Source organism: Macrobrachium nipponense, chromosome 1 (genome assembly GCF_015104395.2).
Source record: "Macrobrachium nipponense isolate FS-2020 chromosome 1, ASM1510439v2, whole genome shotgun sequence".
Taxonomy (NCBI): Eukaryota; Metazoa; Arthropoda; class Malacostraca; order Decapoda; family Palaemonidae; genus Macrobrachium; species Macrobrachium nipponense.
This window is the reverse complement of record NC_087200.1, coordinates 40,506,952-40,525,345: the sequence shown is the minus strand read 5'-3', so window position 1 is coordinate 40,525,345 and position 18,394 is coordinate 40,506,952. Positions and strand designations below refer to the sequence as shown.

The 18,394-nt window shown below is 34.8% G+C and overlaps 4 protein-coding genes across 4 annotated transcripts; all 4 read right to left on the bottom strand.

Annotated features, from left to right (window-relative positions):
• Window positions 1–918: 918 nt before the first annotated feature.
• On the bottom strand, window positions 919–2,030 carry LOC135219278 (pro-resilin-like). The gene is made up of 3 exons (XM_064255909.1): window positions 1,987–2,030; window positions 1,426–1,524; window positions 919–1,279 (listed from the first exon to the last, which is right to left on the bottom strand). The coding sequence occupies exons 1-3, from the start codon at window positions 1,996–1,998 to the stop codon at window positions 1,022–1,024; spliced, it is 369 nt and encodes a 122-aa protein (XP_064111979.1). The 5' UTR covers window positions 1,999–2,030; the 3' UTR covers window positions 919–1,021.
• Window positions 2,031–6,572: 4,542 nt separating this feature from the next.
• Window positions 6,573–7,661, bottom strand: LOC135219279 (pro-resilin-like). The gene is made up of 3 exons (XM_064255910.1): window positions 7,620–7,661; window positions 7,080–7,178; window positions 6,573–6,933 (listed from the first exon to the last, which is right to left on the bottom strand). The coding sequence occupies exons 1-3, from the start codon at window positions 7,629–7,631 to the stop codon at window positions 6,679–6,681; spliced, it is 366 nt and encodes a 121-aa protein (XP_064111980.1). The 5' UTR covers window positions 7,632–7,661; the 3' UTR covers window positions 6,573–6,678.
• Window positions 7,662–9,864: 2,203 nt separating this feature from the next.
• Window positions 9,865–11,328, bottom strand: LOC135219277 (pro-resilin-like). The gene is made up of 3 exons (XM_064255907.1): window positions 11,292–11,328; window positions 10,366–10,464; window positions 9,865–10,219 (listed from the first exon to the last, which is right to left on the bottom strand). Exons 1-3 carry the CDS (start codon window positions 11,301–11,303, stop codon window positions 9,962–9,964), a joined length of 369 nt encoding a protein of 122 aa, XP_064111977.1. The 5' UTR covers window positions 11,304–11,328; the 3' UTR covers window positions 9,865–9,961.
• Window positions 11,329–14,689: 3,361 nt separating this feature from the next.
• Window positions 14,690–16,913, bottom strand: LOC135218749 (cuticle protein 8-like). The gene is made up of 3 exons (XM_064255199.1): window positions 16,841–16,913; window positions 15,021–15,118; window positions 14,690–14,869 (listed from the first exon to the last, which is right to left on the bottom strand). The coding sequence occupies exons 1-3, from the start codon at window positions 16,911–16,913 to the stop codon at window positions 14,690–14,692; spliced, it is 351 nt and encodes a 116-aa protein (XP_064111269.1).
• Window positions 16,914–18,394: the final 1,481 nt, after the last annotated feature.

Here is an 18,394-nt window from a genome sequence, read left to right as displayed (position 1 = left end):
AATTACACCACTTCGCTCAGCCTCTTAAGGATGCTACAAGGAAAATTGAAATAAGGAGAGCAAATTGAAATACAGTTAAAGAATGTGTGCGGAATAAATATCCAAATCCAACTGTATCTTAGTTCTTATTCGAGATTTCTTGAAAGTAAAAGAGACTTTTAAGTAAAGGGACTTTTGGTGGGATTGGATTCGTTGACACCACAAAAGGGAGGCCTGGGGTAGAGGGCGGGAAGATGTGCTGGAGGAAGGCTGGCCGTCAAGGAATCTGTCTGGATGTATTCACTGTTCCCTCTTCTGGCTTCTTTTAACGTCCGTTGCTTTGGCCTCAAGTCTGTAAAGGAAATCGAACGGCAGCACAACGGGTGGACAAAAGGAATACAAAGGCATTTAGTTAAGGTTCGAGGGTGGAGGGGCAACTAGAGCGAAAATGGGGTGCCGTAGCAAATCGCTAATTGGCCAGGAGTGGCATTCTCGACTATTGTCTTCCCAACCTGTGTGGTCTGATTTGAAAGCTAATCACAAAATGCATTATTTTATATGCAGAGAGATTATTACGGGCATTCAACTTAATGAATGTCTGTTGCACTATGAATCATATCTAGCGGGAAATTGCCCTGAAATGAGTTAATCACCTGAAATATTGCTTTCCAATCATGCACTTTAACCAAGCTACTCATTCAAGCACCGTTCACAAATGGATGCAAATATGAGCATGAAATTTGGGGCATAGCAGAGGAAAGGAGACTCCACAAGATTCATACACAAAAATGGCTGTCCTTTTATTCTGCTGTCAGAATCTGTTAACTCATAATAAGAGAAATTTCTTCGGATTCTACTTATTCAGACCATATTCACAAAAGTTCCTACTTGAGGTGATGTGGAAAAGATAAATATACAATATCTTTTTTAGTTTCATCTTTTTATTGTTTGATAACTGCCATGTCCATGAAATATAAATTAACATCGTAAAGAAGAGAAAGAAAGGAAAGTGGAGATAGCATTCGGGGTCAAAGGAATCGATTTAGACGTAGCCGACCTGAGGAGCCGGTGGGTATCCTTTGGCGGGCTGTGGGTAGTAAGCTTCTCCCTGGTAGGACACCTCGGCCACATACCCTGAGTCACCGTTGACGTAGTAAGTCACCTTCTGCAGACGGCCGTCGGGAAGCTCCACGTAGTAAGTTCCTTTGGTGTCGTATCCATTTCTGTTTTCCTGATGGCCGAAGTCGTTTTTGGAGTGGTTGTCCTTCACGGCGTAGTGGAAGTTGTACTGAGCAGGACCCTGATTTTATCAAAGTAAAGAGAATAAGGTAAATATATGTTGGGTTCAATTAATAAATCAAAAAAATATTTGTCACGAGGAATTAATACTTTAGCACAAAGAGAAGAATTTTTTGGGGGGAATAACATTTCAGCACAAGTCCTTACCACAGGAGCAGAAGCGTGATAGGCTGGTGCAGGAGGCCCATAGGATGGACGTAAATCGGCTGAGGCACATGCAAATGCAACAGCTGCCACAATCAAACCCTGTGACAACAATCAGAGAATGGAAATTTCAGTAATATCTCGGAAACTACGACATGCCATGTCATGTTTCCCATTCACGAAGACACTAGAGGTAGGCAGAAAAGAGTAACATCTAAAATGACTTAGAGGTGGAAGGTATGCAGACAGAAAACTGAAAATATACTAATAAAGACAATAACTATTAATGATGAAATATTATAGGCAAATTCAAAATAAATAAGTGAAATTAAGGCAAAAAGAATTGAACACTTTTTATGTTACGAGTAAGAAAACATTTAAACTTCTTGTAAACTTAATGGCCAACCTTCATCAAAGGAGGTGTGAGAATATTGCGATAATATCTACCCTTACTCGGTCTCACTTCTTTCATTTCCTTCACTATCAATTTCATTTCCTTGAAGTAAGTTTTTGTATCTAGAATTCACAATAAAATCGAAAAGTAAAAACTCTTGGTATAATCACCCTCAGAGACATGTTGTTTCACAGATGGTGAACCAATGGAATGAATTGAGAGGAGCGTTTCCAGGTATATATAGCACTCTGTTGTGCTCTGATTTGCCACGCCCACTCATTGAGGTAATAGAGTTACCTCAATGTATGTGTGTGTGTGCATGTGTGTGTGTATGTGTGTGTGTATTCTTATATATGATTACATGGGATTTACTTAAAACTAACGGGACTGCCGTATTTTTGCCATTTAAAGAGGTATTATTTGATATGAGTAAAAAATGTTATTAGCCCATGAACTTACACATGCAATCTTGATAAAATACACCCTTATATATCTGTTTCAGAAGATTATGTTTATGCATATTATGCATATAGAATATACAGCATTTTGAACTCTAAAAATACTAAAAGACAGTTCCAAAACTGAAATTACTACTCCTTTACTTGCAGGTATTTTTCTTGCTGGCAGTTGCTACTGCATCATTCACCTATACAACTGCTCGAGCTATGTCAAAATATGCACCTTCATACGACTATAGTGAACCAGTGGTAAGATAGTAATTCAGTAGTATAGTTTCAGCAAAGTTTGAGTGACTCAGTTCCTTCATAACTTACCTTAGTAGTTTCGGTGGAGCATAATGTGGTTTTTAATATGAAATGGTGACGTGCAATAGAATTTGTTATTCTATGTTTTGTACGCTATTATGTGAATCTTCCTGGAGGCAGCTTCCAAAAGGTGTCATACTATGTAGGTCGGAGTTCCGGTCAGTTACACAAGGTTTCGTACTTAAAAGATCAGCTTCCTGTTTATTCTCCTTCCAAAGTTACATATGTTCATTAACTATCGTGAACAGCATCAATCTAGAAGTCGAAATAGCAATGACCCTCATTTCTGTTAATTTATCACGTGTTCTCAGGTAATGAATAAATCAATTAAAAACTTATGATAATCTTTTACTTCTTACCTTATTCCTTTATTTTACTGTTTCTGTATAAAGATATCTTTAAAAGTTCTTGTATATTATAAAATGAGAGTTGATTCAAAATGTGGAGTTTCCCTTTTCTTCATAATTACAATATTCCTTAACAACCGATTAATTATTTTTTTACTGAATTCATCCAGTTAAATTCATAGGTAAATTTATCTATATGTGCTAGTAAATATACGAGAGGGAGAAAGAACAATATATTAAATCTGCTATAATACCGTCCATCTAATTAGCTGCCTTTAGGTACCTGCTTTAATGAAGCACATAATTCAACAAGAAAATCAACAAATATCCTAAAGAAAATGTGTTGAAAATAATATTTCTTACGTTTATAATTCTCTATCAATCAGAATTTTACCTTTAGATGTAAATGCCCTATAAACAAAAACAATCAAGAAACTGGAAGAAGTGATGTCCTATACTGTCAAATGAGTCTTGTGGGTTGGACTCTTTACGTTCTCTTCAGTATCAGGTGAGCAAGTGTCTCTATAATGTAAAAAATAGCAACGCAGATGAGCTAGCGTCTCTATATAAAATATTAGCAACTTTGGTGTTTCCTGCTACTTCTCAGAATGCTGTTATATTAATAAAAAAAAAAAGAGTAAAATGCCTCGTCGAGGCATTTTACCTTTTTTTTTTTTTTTTTTTTTTTTTTACAAATCTCAGGTTATAGTTTTTTGTGCTGAAGAAATAACATTCATGTTATGAAGTAACATATAAATATACGCATGTTCAAACTTTTGAGACAAAACGTTTTTCTGATGATTCAGTTTCATTAAGTCAAATTTACAGAAGCTTTTTGTAGCTTATTTTGCTTCTTTGAAATCTGTGTAAGTTTTACTATCTTTTGGTTTGAACTTTTGTCTACCATCATTTAGACCCAACTATGCCAGGTTCTTTTTACCATTTAGTCATGTTGCAAAGACTTATGAAACTGAATGTTAATAAAAATATTGGCAATATCTAACAGAAAATTTCAACTTTAGTTCACAAAACTTATAGTAATTTAAAAACGAACTGTACTCGTTTTTTTTTTTTGTTTTTTTTTTTGACAAACTGATCTAAGTATACTCTTAAATTTGAAAAAACGCGACGACACTAATTTGTAAGCCGGATAAAGGCAAAGGTGTTCTGATTATGAATTAGAACGATTATGTGGAAAAAATGGAAAATATTTTGTCTGATGCCACCAAATTTTCTCGACATATACGAAAAGGAAGACAAATGAATAGAATGTTAAGGAAAATCAAAAGTGAAAATATTATGAATGAGACTACATATCAACAACTATTTGTGACTTGCTCTTAGACCCATTATGGCTGCCTATAAAAGCCCTTCGTTCTCTATCTTCAAATTTTTTGTCGGTTTACTTTCCGCATGTAGTAGCAATGAATTTTCTTTAAAAAATGGGTACGAATTCCAACAGCAAATTACCAACCAAGATGGAGATTATTGCCCGGTAACTTTTGATGTAGAGTCTCTTTTCACAAATGTTCCACTTAATGAAGCAATCAATATTATTCTAGATAAGATTTTTTTTAGTGAAGATAGATTTTTTTATGGTTTTAACAGATCCATCTTTAACCAACTACTTGAACTTGCAGTGCAAGATTCAATGTTCATTTTTAACAAGCAACTCAACACGTTTTTATGTCTGACCTTGAAACTAAATTTTTAGACCTGTGTAATCATAACTTCAAACCTTCCTTTTTGTCGAAGATATGTTGATGACACTTTTGTTTTGTTCCAACACTCTTGGCAATGTTCTTTATTTTTAGAATATATCGAACAACTCCATCTAAACATTCAATTTACCATGGAGGAAGAGCGGAGGTAGTCTTCCATTTTTAGTCATTAATGTAACTAGACATGATTACGAGTATACTGGCTTAGCCAATAACTACTATAGCTCTTGTCAATACTCGTTAAAATTTAATACCATCTACACCTTAGCCCATACAGCTCTAAAATATTCTATTGAACTTTTTCATGACAAACTCCTATCCACAAGATCTAGTTCATAAAATTGCTAATAAGTTATTAACACAATAATTCTATGCCTGTCTTAAAGTCAAACTTATCTCCAATAACTCATGTACAATAAGATCATTTTTTAATTTCAAAGATCGCCTGCAGTCCTTCATGCGATCCAATGTGGTTTATAAATTCACATGCCCTGCATGTCCGGGCTCTTACGTTGGATCGACGCGGAGGTTACTGTAGGTCAGATATTGCAGCCATTTGAGTTTCAGCTTTCGCACTGGCCAAGGATTAAAGCAGCCAGAATTTTCTAATATCAAAAATCATGCCGCAAAAGTAAAAACGAAGTCTTGAAACAGCACTTTTCAATGATTGGTTATGTAAGGGACCCAGACCACTTAACCACTTTAGAATCGTTATATATTGAAAGACTGGTTCCCTCTCAATAGTAATAATTCTTCAGCAACTTTGTATTTGGCATAGATTGTCGTCTGGCTTTGGACTCATTGTATGTCATTCCCTCTTCTCTCCTGCTTATGGACGGTTGGTGTTTTGGTAGTCTCTTTTTTGTTTACAGTTTTATGTGCTTTTTATGCTTTTACATTTTACTGTGTGAACTTTTAAATTTCAATTGTATTGTGAATTCCTATTATGCTAAAAATGTATTTTATTTGTTCTTTTACTTTTCACACACTGATGATGCACTGAGTCAGATATATATATATATATATATATATATATATATATATATATATATATATATTATATATATATATAATATATATATATATCTGAGCGAAATTCTCCTATGATTATTTATCTACAGCAGTGTATTAGATTCCCGGCAAAATTTTAATTTGAAATAATTCAAACAAAGATATTTACTTATCAGGATCAGGAAGAGGAATCTTGTCCCTTTCTCCATTATGATATTTTATAAATGTATTAGAATGTGTATATCAAGGAATGATCACTATTTCAGGTATATGAAAATAATTAGCACAGTTAAGAAATGTAAATTCAAGGTCAATGGCGGTCGACACACCCAGTCAATATTCTTATTACATTAAATCGATTTAATTGTAATGTAAACTATAATCTTATTGTTATTTTTCTTATTACTTCCATCGATCATATTTCATTGTTAATTAGTGCGATTTGCTGAAAGGGTTCATTTCGATCACCAAAACATTCTCAGGAATAATATCAACTATACTTCACAGCTTTTGTTGTATTGGAAGAAATTGTGCAGCCACTGTGGTGTTATTAAAACTGGTCATTACAGAGCGAAGCTGTGAAAAAGTGCAAGTAAATACTATATATATATATATATATATATATATATATATATATATATATATATATAATATACATATATACATATATATAGTACACACACACACACACACACACACACACACACACATATATATATATATATATATATATATATATATATATATATATATATATATATATATATATATATATATATATCCTGCTGTCAGAATCTGTGAACTCATAATAAGCGAAATTTCTTCTGATTCTACTTATTCAGACCATATTCACAGAAGTTCCTACTTGAGGTGATGTGGAAAAGATATATATACAATACCTTTTTTAGTTTCATCTTTTTATTGTTTGATAACTGCCATGTCCATGAAATATAAATTAACATCGTAAAGAAGAGAAACAAAGGAAAGTGGAGATAGCATTCGGGGTCGAAGGAATCGATTTAGACGTAGCCGACCTGAGGAGCCGGTGGGTATCCTTTGGCAGGCTGTGGGTAGTAAGCTTCTCCCTGGTAGGACACCTCGGCCACGTACCCTGAGTCACCGTTGACGTAGTAAGTCACCTTCTGCAGACGACCGTCGGGAAGCTGCACGTAGTAGGTTCCTTTGGTGTCGTATCCATTTCTGTTTTCCTGATGGCCGAAGTCGTTCCGGGAGTTGTCCTTCACGGCGTAGTTGAAGTTGTACTGAGCGGGACCCTGGTTTTATCAAAGTAAAGAGAATAAGGTAAATATATGTTGGGTTCAATTAATAAATCAAAACAATATTTGTCACGAGGAATTACTGCCTTAGCAGTAAGAGAAGAATTTTATTTTGGGAATAACATTTCAGCACAAGTCCTTACCACAGGAGCAGAAGCGTGATAGGCTGGTGCAGGAGGCCCATAGGATGGACGTAAATCGGCTGAGGCACATGCAAATGCAACAGCTGCCACAATCAAACCCTGTGACAACAATCAGAGTATGGAAATTTCAGTAATAACTTAGAAACTACGACATGCCAAAACATTAGAGGTAGGTAGAGAAGAGTAACATCTAAAATGACTTAGAGGTGGAAGGTATGTAGACAGAAAACTGAGTATGTACTAATAAAGACAATAATTATTAATGATGAAATATTATAGGGAAATTCAAAATAAATAAGTTAAATCAAGGCAAAAAAAATTGAATACTTTTTATGTTACGAGTAAGAAAACATTTAAACTTCTTGTAAACTTAATGGGCAACTCTCATCACAGGAAGTGTGAGAATATTGCGATAATATCTACCCTTACTCGGTCTCATTTCTTTCATTTCCTTCACTATCAATTCCATTTCCTTGAAGTAATTTTTTGTATCTAGAATTCACAATAAAATCGAAAAGTAAAAACTCCTGGTATAATCACCCTCAGAGACATGTTGTTTCACAGATAGCGAGCCAATCGAATGAATTGAGAGGAGCGTTTCCAGGTATATATAGCACTCTGTTGTGCTCTGATTCGCCACGCCCACTCATTGAGGTAATAGAGTTACAGTAAAAGTTTCTCGGAGGTAGTGACGTCATTTCAGGTTGCCTCTCAGTTCTTACGGTGCCTGTATGATTTCAAAACTATTGCCATCCTTCATTAAAATGCATATCCTAAATGGTATGATGAAGTAATTATACTTACTTCTTCATAACACTAGCTCACAACCATGCGCACATACATATACTCAATTATAAACACACACACACACACACACATATATATATATATATATATATATATATATATATTATATATATATATATATATATATATATATACTATATATATATATATATATATATATATATATATATATATATATATATATCTTTTATACATGTGTGAATGTATATATAATAAATAATGTACCAACACCTACCACAAATATCGCTTAACATTAAGCTCTCTATACCTTGGGAATAACTGACACCCAATAGGGATTTATATTGCTAAGTGGTCTTGTTTAAACCCTTATTAGACTTTTACTGACTTTGTTCACTCAGCTATCAAAAACTATATAATGTGATATCGATACTGCATGTAGGTTCCATATTTAGAATATATATCAGCCCATATCCACCATGCTAGCTGACTGGTAAGTTTGTAACACTTGGTTAATTTTGTATTTTTGTTTACAAATATGACTTTTTATGTTAACAAATATTAAGCCACAAATACAGTTTCATATCGCACTCACTATACCTTCGGGTATAACTTCTACCCGAGGGGAATTATATTATAGGATCTAAATGCTTCTTCGCCAGCCAGGATTGGGCTGTCGAAGTCTCTGTCCATCGTTGTTTATAAATTAGATTATTATTCGAATCTTGGCCAAGTTAGAAGCACTTAATTTTTCTCATTGACACCAATCCAATACAATGTTAGCACTAAATGATAGCTTCTGGAATCTACACTCTCTTCCTCAGTGTCTAATTCTTCCCTTCAGCCTTTCCAATATTTTTTATGAAATTAACTTTTTGAAATTGATTCTAGAGTGCTACATTCATTTGCTTATAGCAATTGAAGATGCAATTCTCTAATGCTATAAATGCTGTTGACCAGTCCACACTATTCGCTCTATTCCCCACACCTCCACGGCTATTTACATCTCCATCTTTATTCCATATTCCCTATCATATATAACTTTACTGACTTTCATTTTCATTCTTGCTTTACCTATCTTTTCTTCCATTCTTGTTGGTTACGACAATAGTTTTGTAATAATCTCCCAAATGCTGTTCTTTACAGAATTACCATGATTCCATCTCTTTTCTCCCCTTATGAATTTATTCATTCATATACCGTCAGTTTAAGATCTTCTGTCTCCTCATACTTTGTGATATTCCACACTTCTTTTACTGCATTTATTTTTTTATTTTTTTATGTCGTTCTCCAGTTCTCTGTATTTCATCTTCGCCATAAATAAAGCCCTTCTCCCAAGCAATAATGCAAGTATTTCCTCTGCCATCTAGTGCTGCCTTACCCGCCCCCCCCCCCCTCATCTCTCTCTCTCTCTCTCTTCCAGTAATTATCCAGAAGTTCCCGCCATTTCCTCTAGAGTGTATCACAATCTTCCTCAACTTTACAAGAAACTTCATTGTCATCGACCTCAATATTAAAAAAATTTATACATAAATTAATCAATTATTACTATCACTTCTTGCCTTTCTGTGGCTTATTTCAGTCGCAACAAAATCTGTTACAGTGTTTTTAATATTTCTGATGCATTTTGGAAGATATCAGCCTGGTTCCTGTAAGTCTGTAGATATTAGTGGAGTAGTTTTCCCAATATAAAAAGGGTTGGCAGTTTTTAGGAATTCGTTTTCAGCAGATTTTAAGAAGACACGCTATTTTGATCCCCATCCTTCTGTAGTAACAAAGGCCTAATTTGCGCCTTCCTGCCATCATGACGTAAGAGAAGAAGCATTGCTCTTACATTTTTCTTTTTTATTTATTCATATTTCTTATAAATAAAACTACTGCAGACAATCCTTCCATGAAATCTTTCTTTGCAGATCATCATTATCACACATTCAAATAAAGATTTTATTGCTTAAACTACAAGTGGATGAAGAAAGGTTTAAGAAATCAATTACACAACAAATTAATCTTTTCCTTTTTATTCGTTTTTATCAGGGCCAATTTCATAGAACATAAAATAGCTTAACAACAAAGTGTTCGAAGGATCCTCAATAACATCAACGGTCAAAAAGATCATTTTAAGAGTAGCCGACCTGGGGAGCCGGTGGGTATCCTTTGGCGGGCTGTGGGTAGTAAGCTTCTCCCTGGTAAGACACCTCGGCCACGTACCCTGAGTCACCGTTGACGTAGTAAGTCACCTTCTGCAGACGGCCGTCGGGAAGCTGCACGTAGTAGGTTCCTTTGGTGTCGTATCCATTTCTGTTTTCCTGATGGCCGAAGTCGTTCCGGGAGTTGTCGTCCTTCACGGCATAGTTGAAGTTGTACTGAGCAGGACCCTGGTTTTTTCAAAGTAAAGAGAATAAGGTAAATATATTTTGGGTTCAATTAATAAATCAAAACAATATTTGTCACGAGGAATTACTACCTTAGCAGTAAGAGAAGAATTTTATTTTGGGAATAACATTTCAGCACAAGTCCTTACCACAGGAGCAGAAGCGTGATAGGCTGGTGCAGGAGGCCCATAGGATGGACGTAAATCGGCTGAGGCACATGCAAATGCAACAGCTGCCACAATCAAACCCTGTGACAAGAGAGTATGAAAATCCACTTAAAAACTGGATTCGTTGAATAGATGGATATATTGATTGCATGTTTTCCACGTCGTTTTTATTTGTTATTTTTTTATGTAGCACCTGTAATCATCATCAGCATCATCATCAAGAAGGCAAGGAGAAGAGGGAAAAGTATGGAGTTTAGGCACCAGGTAAAAAGAAAAACTCTGAACACTTTAACTAGAGGACAAATGACCTCGTTAACATATTTTTATGAATAACTGTCATGACAATGTCAGAGAAACAGACTCTCCTTGGCCTCAACAATAATAATAATAATTATAGTAATAATCCCAAGGTCCCTGAAAAGGAACCTAGATAAACTACGTAGATGCCAAAGAAGCTCCAGGACTCATGCAGAGGAATTTGCTCCAAGAAACAGCGCACAGTGAGAAAAGTGATGACCTCCTAAGGAATCAGGATGCAACCCGGAACCCCATACTATAAAAACAACCCAGTCGAATAGATTGACTGTGGTAGACTTAATTAATAATAATAATAACTAACTGATTGCATTAATAAACTTAAACGTGAGGAGGTAGGTAGACAGACATCTAAAAGTATTTTAGCATAGACAGCAGCCCGTAATGGTGAAGCATAACTGGGATACTAAATGATAAACGAATTAAAATAAGGCAAGAATGAAAGAATAAAAAAACATGAACAGTTGTACTGCTGTGAGCGTAAAATCAAGCCAATTAAACTTCTTCCACTATCCATATCACCCCATTGAAAACTTTTTCTGTATCTCTAAATCACCATAAAATTTATAAGTAAGAAGTCCTAATATAATCACCTTTAGAGCCATGATGTTACAAAGAATGCGAACCAGTCGATTGAATTGAGAGCAAAACTTGCAGGTATTTATAGCGACCAGGTAAGCTGATTAGCCCCGCCCACTCATCAACGCCTTTGAGATGATAGAATTGCAGTGAAAGCTGCCGGTGATCGTTACATCATTGCTTGTTAAGCAGAGCAACGTCTGAAGATTTTAAGGTCACTGTCAACCTTCATTATTACGAATATCATAAATGTTATGATGAGGTAGATATATTCGTTTGTAATGTAGTACACCTGCACATTTTATATGTCCATTTACGCACAATATACACGATTGTATTTATATACATACATACATACACACACACAAACATATATATATATATATATATATAATATATATATATATATATATATATATAGATATATATAAAATATATATATATATCCATATATATATATATATATATATATATATCTATATATATATATCTATTATCTTGATATATATAATCTATAGATATATATATATATATATATATATATATATATATATATATATATATAGAATATAACATCTATATATATGCATATATATATATATATATATATATCTATATATATATATATAAATATATATCATCTTATAAGATATATATGAATATATATATATATATATATATAATATATATATATATATCTATATATATATCTTATATTGCGTACTCCCACAAAAACAGTCCACGTAAATATATGCAAATGGAATAATGGTACGTGGTGGTCGAGCATATGTAATGAAAACTGGTCTTTGCTAATCTGCATGTTTTCTTTTAAGATATATAAATGGATCTTGACTATTGTAGAAAAAACTAATTTGAAAACCTTTAGCGCTTCTTGTACGTTTATTGAAATTCAGGCATGGAAATTGTATATGACGAGAAGATAAATGATTTATGATTCTGATAAAAATAAGATGTCAGAATGTGATAGAAGTAGCTTATCCTGTTTTTATCATATAGGCGCTGAAATTGAAATTCCTCAACTGTGAAAAAAATATTAAAACAAGTAATCTTTCGACATGAAAGGGACAGGAATCGCAAATACTTCGCAGAATCATATTTCTGCAACTAAAATAGCAGTTCTCTCTCTCTCTCTCTCTCTCTCTCTCTCTCTCTCTCTCTCTCTCTCTCTCTCTCTCTCTCTCTCTCTCTCTCTCTCTCTCGTAACCAATAATAAAAATTCATTGACTCATCAATTTTTTTAAGATAGTCACTGATACCTTACAATTAGAACTTCCATCTGAGTACTTCTGTCGTGTAACTATTTTGAACTGTAGATTTTAATCATGAACAAGTACTATTTAGCGTGCCTTCCTCGTTTCAATATTATAAAATATGTCTATGTGTTCCTCTTAGGAGTTTTCTGAGCTATTGGAAAGTTATCACTTACAACTAAAGTAAGCTGAAACCAAAATAATTCGTAGTTTTATTCCTCATATAATCATAAAGGTTTCCTTTTCCACTTTTTTCCTTCTATTTTCTCTGAATTGGATGATAATTTGCAGTTTGGAGAATATTCTTGTTTTTAAATATCTCTTACCCCGATCTCTTGTAAGTAACAAATCAAATAAAATTTTACTCCTTAACAATATTTTCCATGTGTCGACAGCTTGCTTTTAGATGGTTTTGACCTCTATTTTGAAACAATGGTCTTTTCAAGGGTCAACACTGAATTTCTTCTGTGTTTTTCATGAAACTTGTGCAGTTTCCCAAAATATTATTTACCCTGATTCAATTTCCAGTGTTACAGGTCAATTTCAAGGTTAACGTTAAGTTTATTCTCATCCTCAACGCGAAAAGCAGGAACTTTGGAAATTTCTGAAAGACCAAAATTGAGTTTTGTCTCTCCGAAGTTAATTTTTCTCCGTCAACATATTTCTCCATTTGCCGCTTCCCACCACCACCTACCGACCCCCCAACCCAACCCCCAACCCCAACCCCTTCGCCATTTTTTACTTTCGCTTTTTTCGTCAAACATAAACTCTCTAAGCCTTCCCTACATAACGTATTCCCCAAAGAATTGAAATTGTCATCTCTTTAATGCAGATTCTATCCTTTTGCTATTTTCTTCGTCTGCAACACACACAAAACTCTCCCAAAAGTTAATGTTTCTGCTGAATAGGTTTTTTTTTCCCATAATGTCATTAACCACCATAATATCACGTCTATAGAACAAAACTGATCAGGCATGAATTTCATCATTCTTTTCCTACACTGCAATAATGTATTTCTATTTCACAATATAATGTTCACTTCATTAGACAGTCTCTTTGCCGCCGGAACCCTAATCCTAACGTTGTTCTAATTATCCAGCTATCTGAGCACTTAAATCCCAAATACCTTGTTCGATGTGTTTTGTTATTTCGTCATTGTCTTAGCCTCGTCGATATTTATTCCCTATCTCTGACTTTATTCATCTCTTGTCATAAACTTTAAAGATTTTCCTCTGACTTACCAGTCAAGACAGCTTCTTGTGTTTGCACTTTCTAGTAGAATTTCTCATACATTTTCATTCTCATATATATACTTTAGTTTCATTAACTTAATCCGCTTTATAAATACTAAATTACAGTAATATTTCATAAAAATGAAGAGAGAAGCATTTAATTCTTTATACCTGTTTTTACTTATCTTTTTTTTTTGCATCACTCATGCGACCAAGATAAAGTTGGACTTGTGTTTATATACAAAGATTCACCCTGACTACGCTGTTGCTTTCTGATTTTAGATGCATGTGCTATATGAAGAGAAAATGAAGAATATATCTTATTATGTTCAAATTCTTCTTTGGACTGAATTTCCCGAATCCTACGGTATGACCAAAACTTTCCTATCTTGTGCAAAAGTGAGATAAATGAAGACATAAAACATATTACTAGCTTGCCAAGCTACATAAGAAAATATGAGATGCTGAACCAGCCAATCAGAGGCCGCCAAACAAACGTCTCGTAGAAATAGGGCTCATCCAAGGATCTACTTTAAGTGACCCAGCTATAGTACTCAGTTCACCTAGTACCCTCCATATTATGTAAAGTGGCAGATACAATGAGTTTTGCCCTATATCAGATCTGGAACGTTTTTAACTGTTTATTGAATTGGAAGTAAGTTATTCAAAAGTTTACTTCAACTATGATCACTTGCATTAAACTGCAATAACTTCAGCAACTCGATCAAAGGATATGATTGTAAAATTAGTTACAACTTTACCTTTGCCCTTTATTCGTCTTTATCGGAGCCACTTTCATAAAATATAATTTAGTATATCATAGTGTCCTCGATAATGTTAACAGTAAAGAGGTGCCGGTGGGTATCCTCTGGCAGGCTGTGGGTAGTCAGCTTCTCCCTGGTAAGACACCTAGGCCACGTATCCAGAGTCACCGTTGGCATAGTAAGGCACCTTCTGCAGACGGCCATTAGGAAGCTGGAAGTAGTAGGTTCCTTTGGTATCAAAGCCATCTCGAGCCTCCTGATGGCCGAAGTCGTTTTTGGAGTAGTCGTCCTTCACGGCATAGTTGAAGTTGTACTGAGCCGGACCCTGGTTTTATCAACGTTAACAGAATAAGAAAAATATACTCTGTAGGCATCAGTGACTAAATCAGTAATATATATGTCACCAGAAGATTACTAGGTTTAGCAGTAAGACCAACTTTACAACTTTGAAATAACATTTCATTCGAAGCTCTTACCACAGGAGCTGGAGTGTGATAGGATGGTGCAGGGGATTCATAGGATGGAGGCAAATCTGCAAGGGCATATGCAACTGCAACAGCTACCACGATCAAACCTTGTGACAAAATTCAGAGTATGACAATCTTCTTTACATAATGGAAATAACAACATGTAATTTTTGGTGTAGAAAGGTTGTAACTGGACTTCTTAGAGATAGATGGATAAATTAATTACAAACAGCTTAATTTTCCTAGTAGTATATTTAAATTGCTTTGTTAGTTTTCTTTTATAGTTTCAATATTCATCCAGTGCTTCTTCTGGATCGTAATATATCAGCAGATAGTAATGACAATAATAAATTGATTGGATGAACTACTTGTGGAGCCGGACAAGGGCCTTAGTTAAGTTTCTCAAGCACCAAAACAATGAAAGGAATAATATAAACGTTTTGAAAACTTGACACATAACTTTTATCAAAGGAATATTGAGAGCATTGGTATAAAATCTACTGGTCATTATTGCATCAAACCTCCTTACCCTTAAACAGCATTGTTTTTATCATCTCTTTCACTGTCCATTTCATTTCCTTTAAATTCATTTTCTGTTTTTCGAATTCACCTGAAAATTAAAAGAATAAGCAGTCCATGTATAATCACACCTTTAGGGACATGTTTCAAAGGCAGTTCACCAGTCGAATGAACTAAGAGGGAAAACTTCTTGTTATATATATATCATTCTGGTGTGCTTTGATAAGCCCCGTCCATTCCTCAATGCCTTTGAGGTTATTAGAGTTACAGAGAAAGCCCTCGGAGGTCGTGACGTCATTTCACGTGGACGGTCTATCTAAGCAACGTTTGTATGATTTTAAGATCGTTGTCAGCTTTGACTATAATTAATATCTTAATTTTTATGAAGAAGTAGATGTGTCCGTTCTTATATTGTAGTAAACATGCGCACAATCACAAGCTCAAAAATATATTTCATTATCTTGATACATCCAGGAATAATGATCAATGGTTTATAAACAGAGGTTTAAACTGGCCGTTTTTGTGTTGTACATATCTTTAAGAATATATTCTTATTCATCTAGGTACTAACTTACGGTGCTCGTTCTTAATTAATGATGTGTATGTAGTATATGGTATCAGTGTTTGCCTAGAAATTTCTTGTGCTAATAGATTTATTGGCATTTACAACAGAATTAAAACTAAAAGCAAAATGTTTCTGTGTGGAAAGCAATGTTTTGGACAGTTTTCACCTACATTTTGGAGTCACTGGCCATTGTAAAGGTCATGAAACTTTATAGGAATGGAGCCTAAAGATTACTTTATTGCCATGCTTACAACGCTTCAAGGGTCCTGAGTCACTGAGATGGCTACAAGCATAGAATTCAACATTTGCTTTGGTTGGCCTTTTATATTATCCTATATATTCTGAAGTCTGCCAAGACCCTTTACATCTCAACCAAGATTCCGTCCTCCCTACATCTAACTCTCTTTTATTCTTATAGATGCTTTCTCCGTGATTTCTTTCATTATTGTTTGTCTTATCAGAGGTTCTGTGATAATTCTTACTCTTCCCTCTTGTCTTTCATAACCTCTGATCTATACTATCAATATCTCCTCAACACTCCTTTACTTTCATATTATCACAGTAGAGAATTTCATGGATTTCAGTTCGTTTCTCATATTATAACTTTTATTCATTCATGCAGCTTCAGTGTTCTTATAAGAGCTATCTCTTCACAAACTGATAATACATTATGTCCTTTGCTTCATTGCATGCTCTACTTACTTGCGTTCTATGTACTATCGTGCACAAAAGTCCGTTCCCTTACCCATCCAAAGAGTTTCGAATTCGCTGACTATGAAACTAATGGAAGACCCAACAGTGTCGCACCGTAAGGGCATATGGGAACAGGAAGGAGTGGGAAGCAGGTATTTTTCTTGAGCACAGAGTAGTCTCCATATTCTAATATCGTTAAGAAAGTGATGGTAAAGTTTTTTGTTGTTGACGATAGGGTATGAGTGTTAAATGTGCAGCTAAGGAAATATGCTAAAGAAATATGAGAATAAAAGTGCTTAAGAAGTCGTATCTTAGCTAGTTTATTTTCTCCCACTTCCTCAACAAGGCTACTGGATCTGTTTTCCTCTGAGAGAGAGAGAGAGAGAGAGAGAGGAGTGAGTGAGAGAGAGAGAGAGAGAGAGAGAGAAAGAGAGAGAGAGAGAGAGAGAGAGAGAGAGAGAGAGAGAATTAAAAAGGGTTTGTTTGACATAAGTTTTCAGGTTTATAAGAAATGACTGCAGTTAATACTGTTACAATTATGAAAAGTCGATTTTCGAAGATACCAGATGAAAATAACATTTCTTTCGATCCCGACAGAAGTTTCACTCAGAAATTATTTTGGAATCGGTTCCTTGAAATCCAGATTTAATACATTCTTTTATGATTAACATTAAAGGACCATAATGGAAATCCACAAAATAATTTTTATCGTGTAAGTTAGATTTTTGTTTAAACAATTTTTCTTATAGGGGAGAAGGTGGTAATATGAAACAGGGTGGTGATATGAAACAGGCAATATCTCGCCTGATCTGCCTGTCATTTGTTGCTAATTAAGTCAACCATATCAATTACTTCCACCTGATGCCACCAGAGTACGCTGGTGTCACTAGCTTGAAGTCAGGGGCACTGAGAGATCACTGTTTACTTTTTGCCCTGTGAAACTTTATTTTAGGTAAGATTCACTCTTGTTTACACTATTTAAACTAATATATATGAGTAATGCAATATAGTGTGGTTGATTAGGTATAAAATCACTTGTTAAAATGGCATAGCTAATTTTATAGAAACTATTGTTTGTGTTGAATTTCTGCTGACTATATATGAAAATGGGGTGGGGTGGTATTGTGAAACAGCCTGTTTCATATTGAAACAATTTATTGTACCTAACGGTATGGACACCTATGTAATTGCAGAGAAGTTTGGGAAGGCATATCTTAAAGTAAGGGCTGGGGCAATAGCATTCAAAGGTTTCAAATGTACTGGAATCTTTCCACTAGACAGGGGGTGCTTTTGATGACGTAGATTTTGTTGCGGCTGAACACAAGGAAGCACAGGCTACTGACCATGACGACAGATCTCAACAGATTCTGTCAACAGCAGCAAGTCCGTCAACATCAGCAGGCCCATCAACAACAGTACGTGTATCTACAGCAGCAGCCCATCAACAGCTTCAGACCCATCAACAGCCGCAAGTCCATCAACAGCAGCAGACCCATCCACAGCAGCAAGTCCATCAACAGCAGCACGTACTCCCATATCTAAAGAATTTATACCCCCACACATCATTTACCCAGTTCCACACCCAAAGAATAAAGTGACAAACAGA

Coding starts and splice junctions, on each gene's coding strand:
- LOC135218749 (XM_064255199.1), bottom strand. CDS start 16,913: ATGCCCTTACGGTGCGACACTGTTGGGTCTTCCATTAGTTTCATAGTC. Junction 15,119..16,840: donor ATTCGAAACTCTTTGGATGG/GTAAGGGAACGG, acceptor TTTTGTCACAAG/GTTTGATCGTGGTAGCTGTT. Junction 14,870..15,020: donor ATCACACTCCAGCTCCTGTG/GTAAGAGCTTCG, acceptor TGATAAAACCAG/GGTCCGGCTCAGTACAACTT.
- LOC135219278 (XM_064255909.1), bottom strand. Junction 1,280..1,425: donor ATCACGCTTCTGCTCCTGTG/GTAAGGACTTGT, acceptor TGATAAAATCAG/GGTCCTGCTCAGTACAACTT.
- LOC135219277 (XM_064255907.1), bottom strand. Junction 10,220..10,365: donor ATCACGCTTCTGCTCCTGTG/GTAAGGACTTGT, acceptor TGAAAAAACCAG/GGTCCTGCTCAGTACAACTT.
- LOC135219279 (XM_064255910.1), bottom strand. Junction 6,934..7,079: donor ATCACGCTTCTGCTCCTGTG/GTAAGGACTTGT, acceptor TGATAAAACCAG/GGTCCCGCTCAGTACAACTT.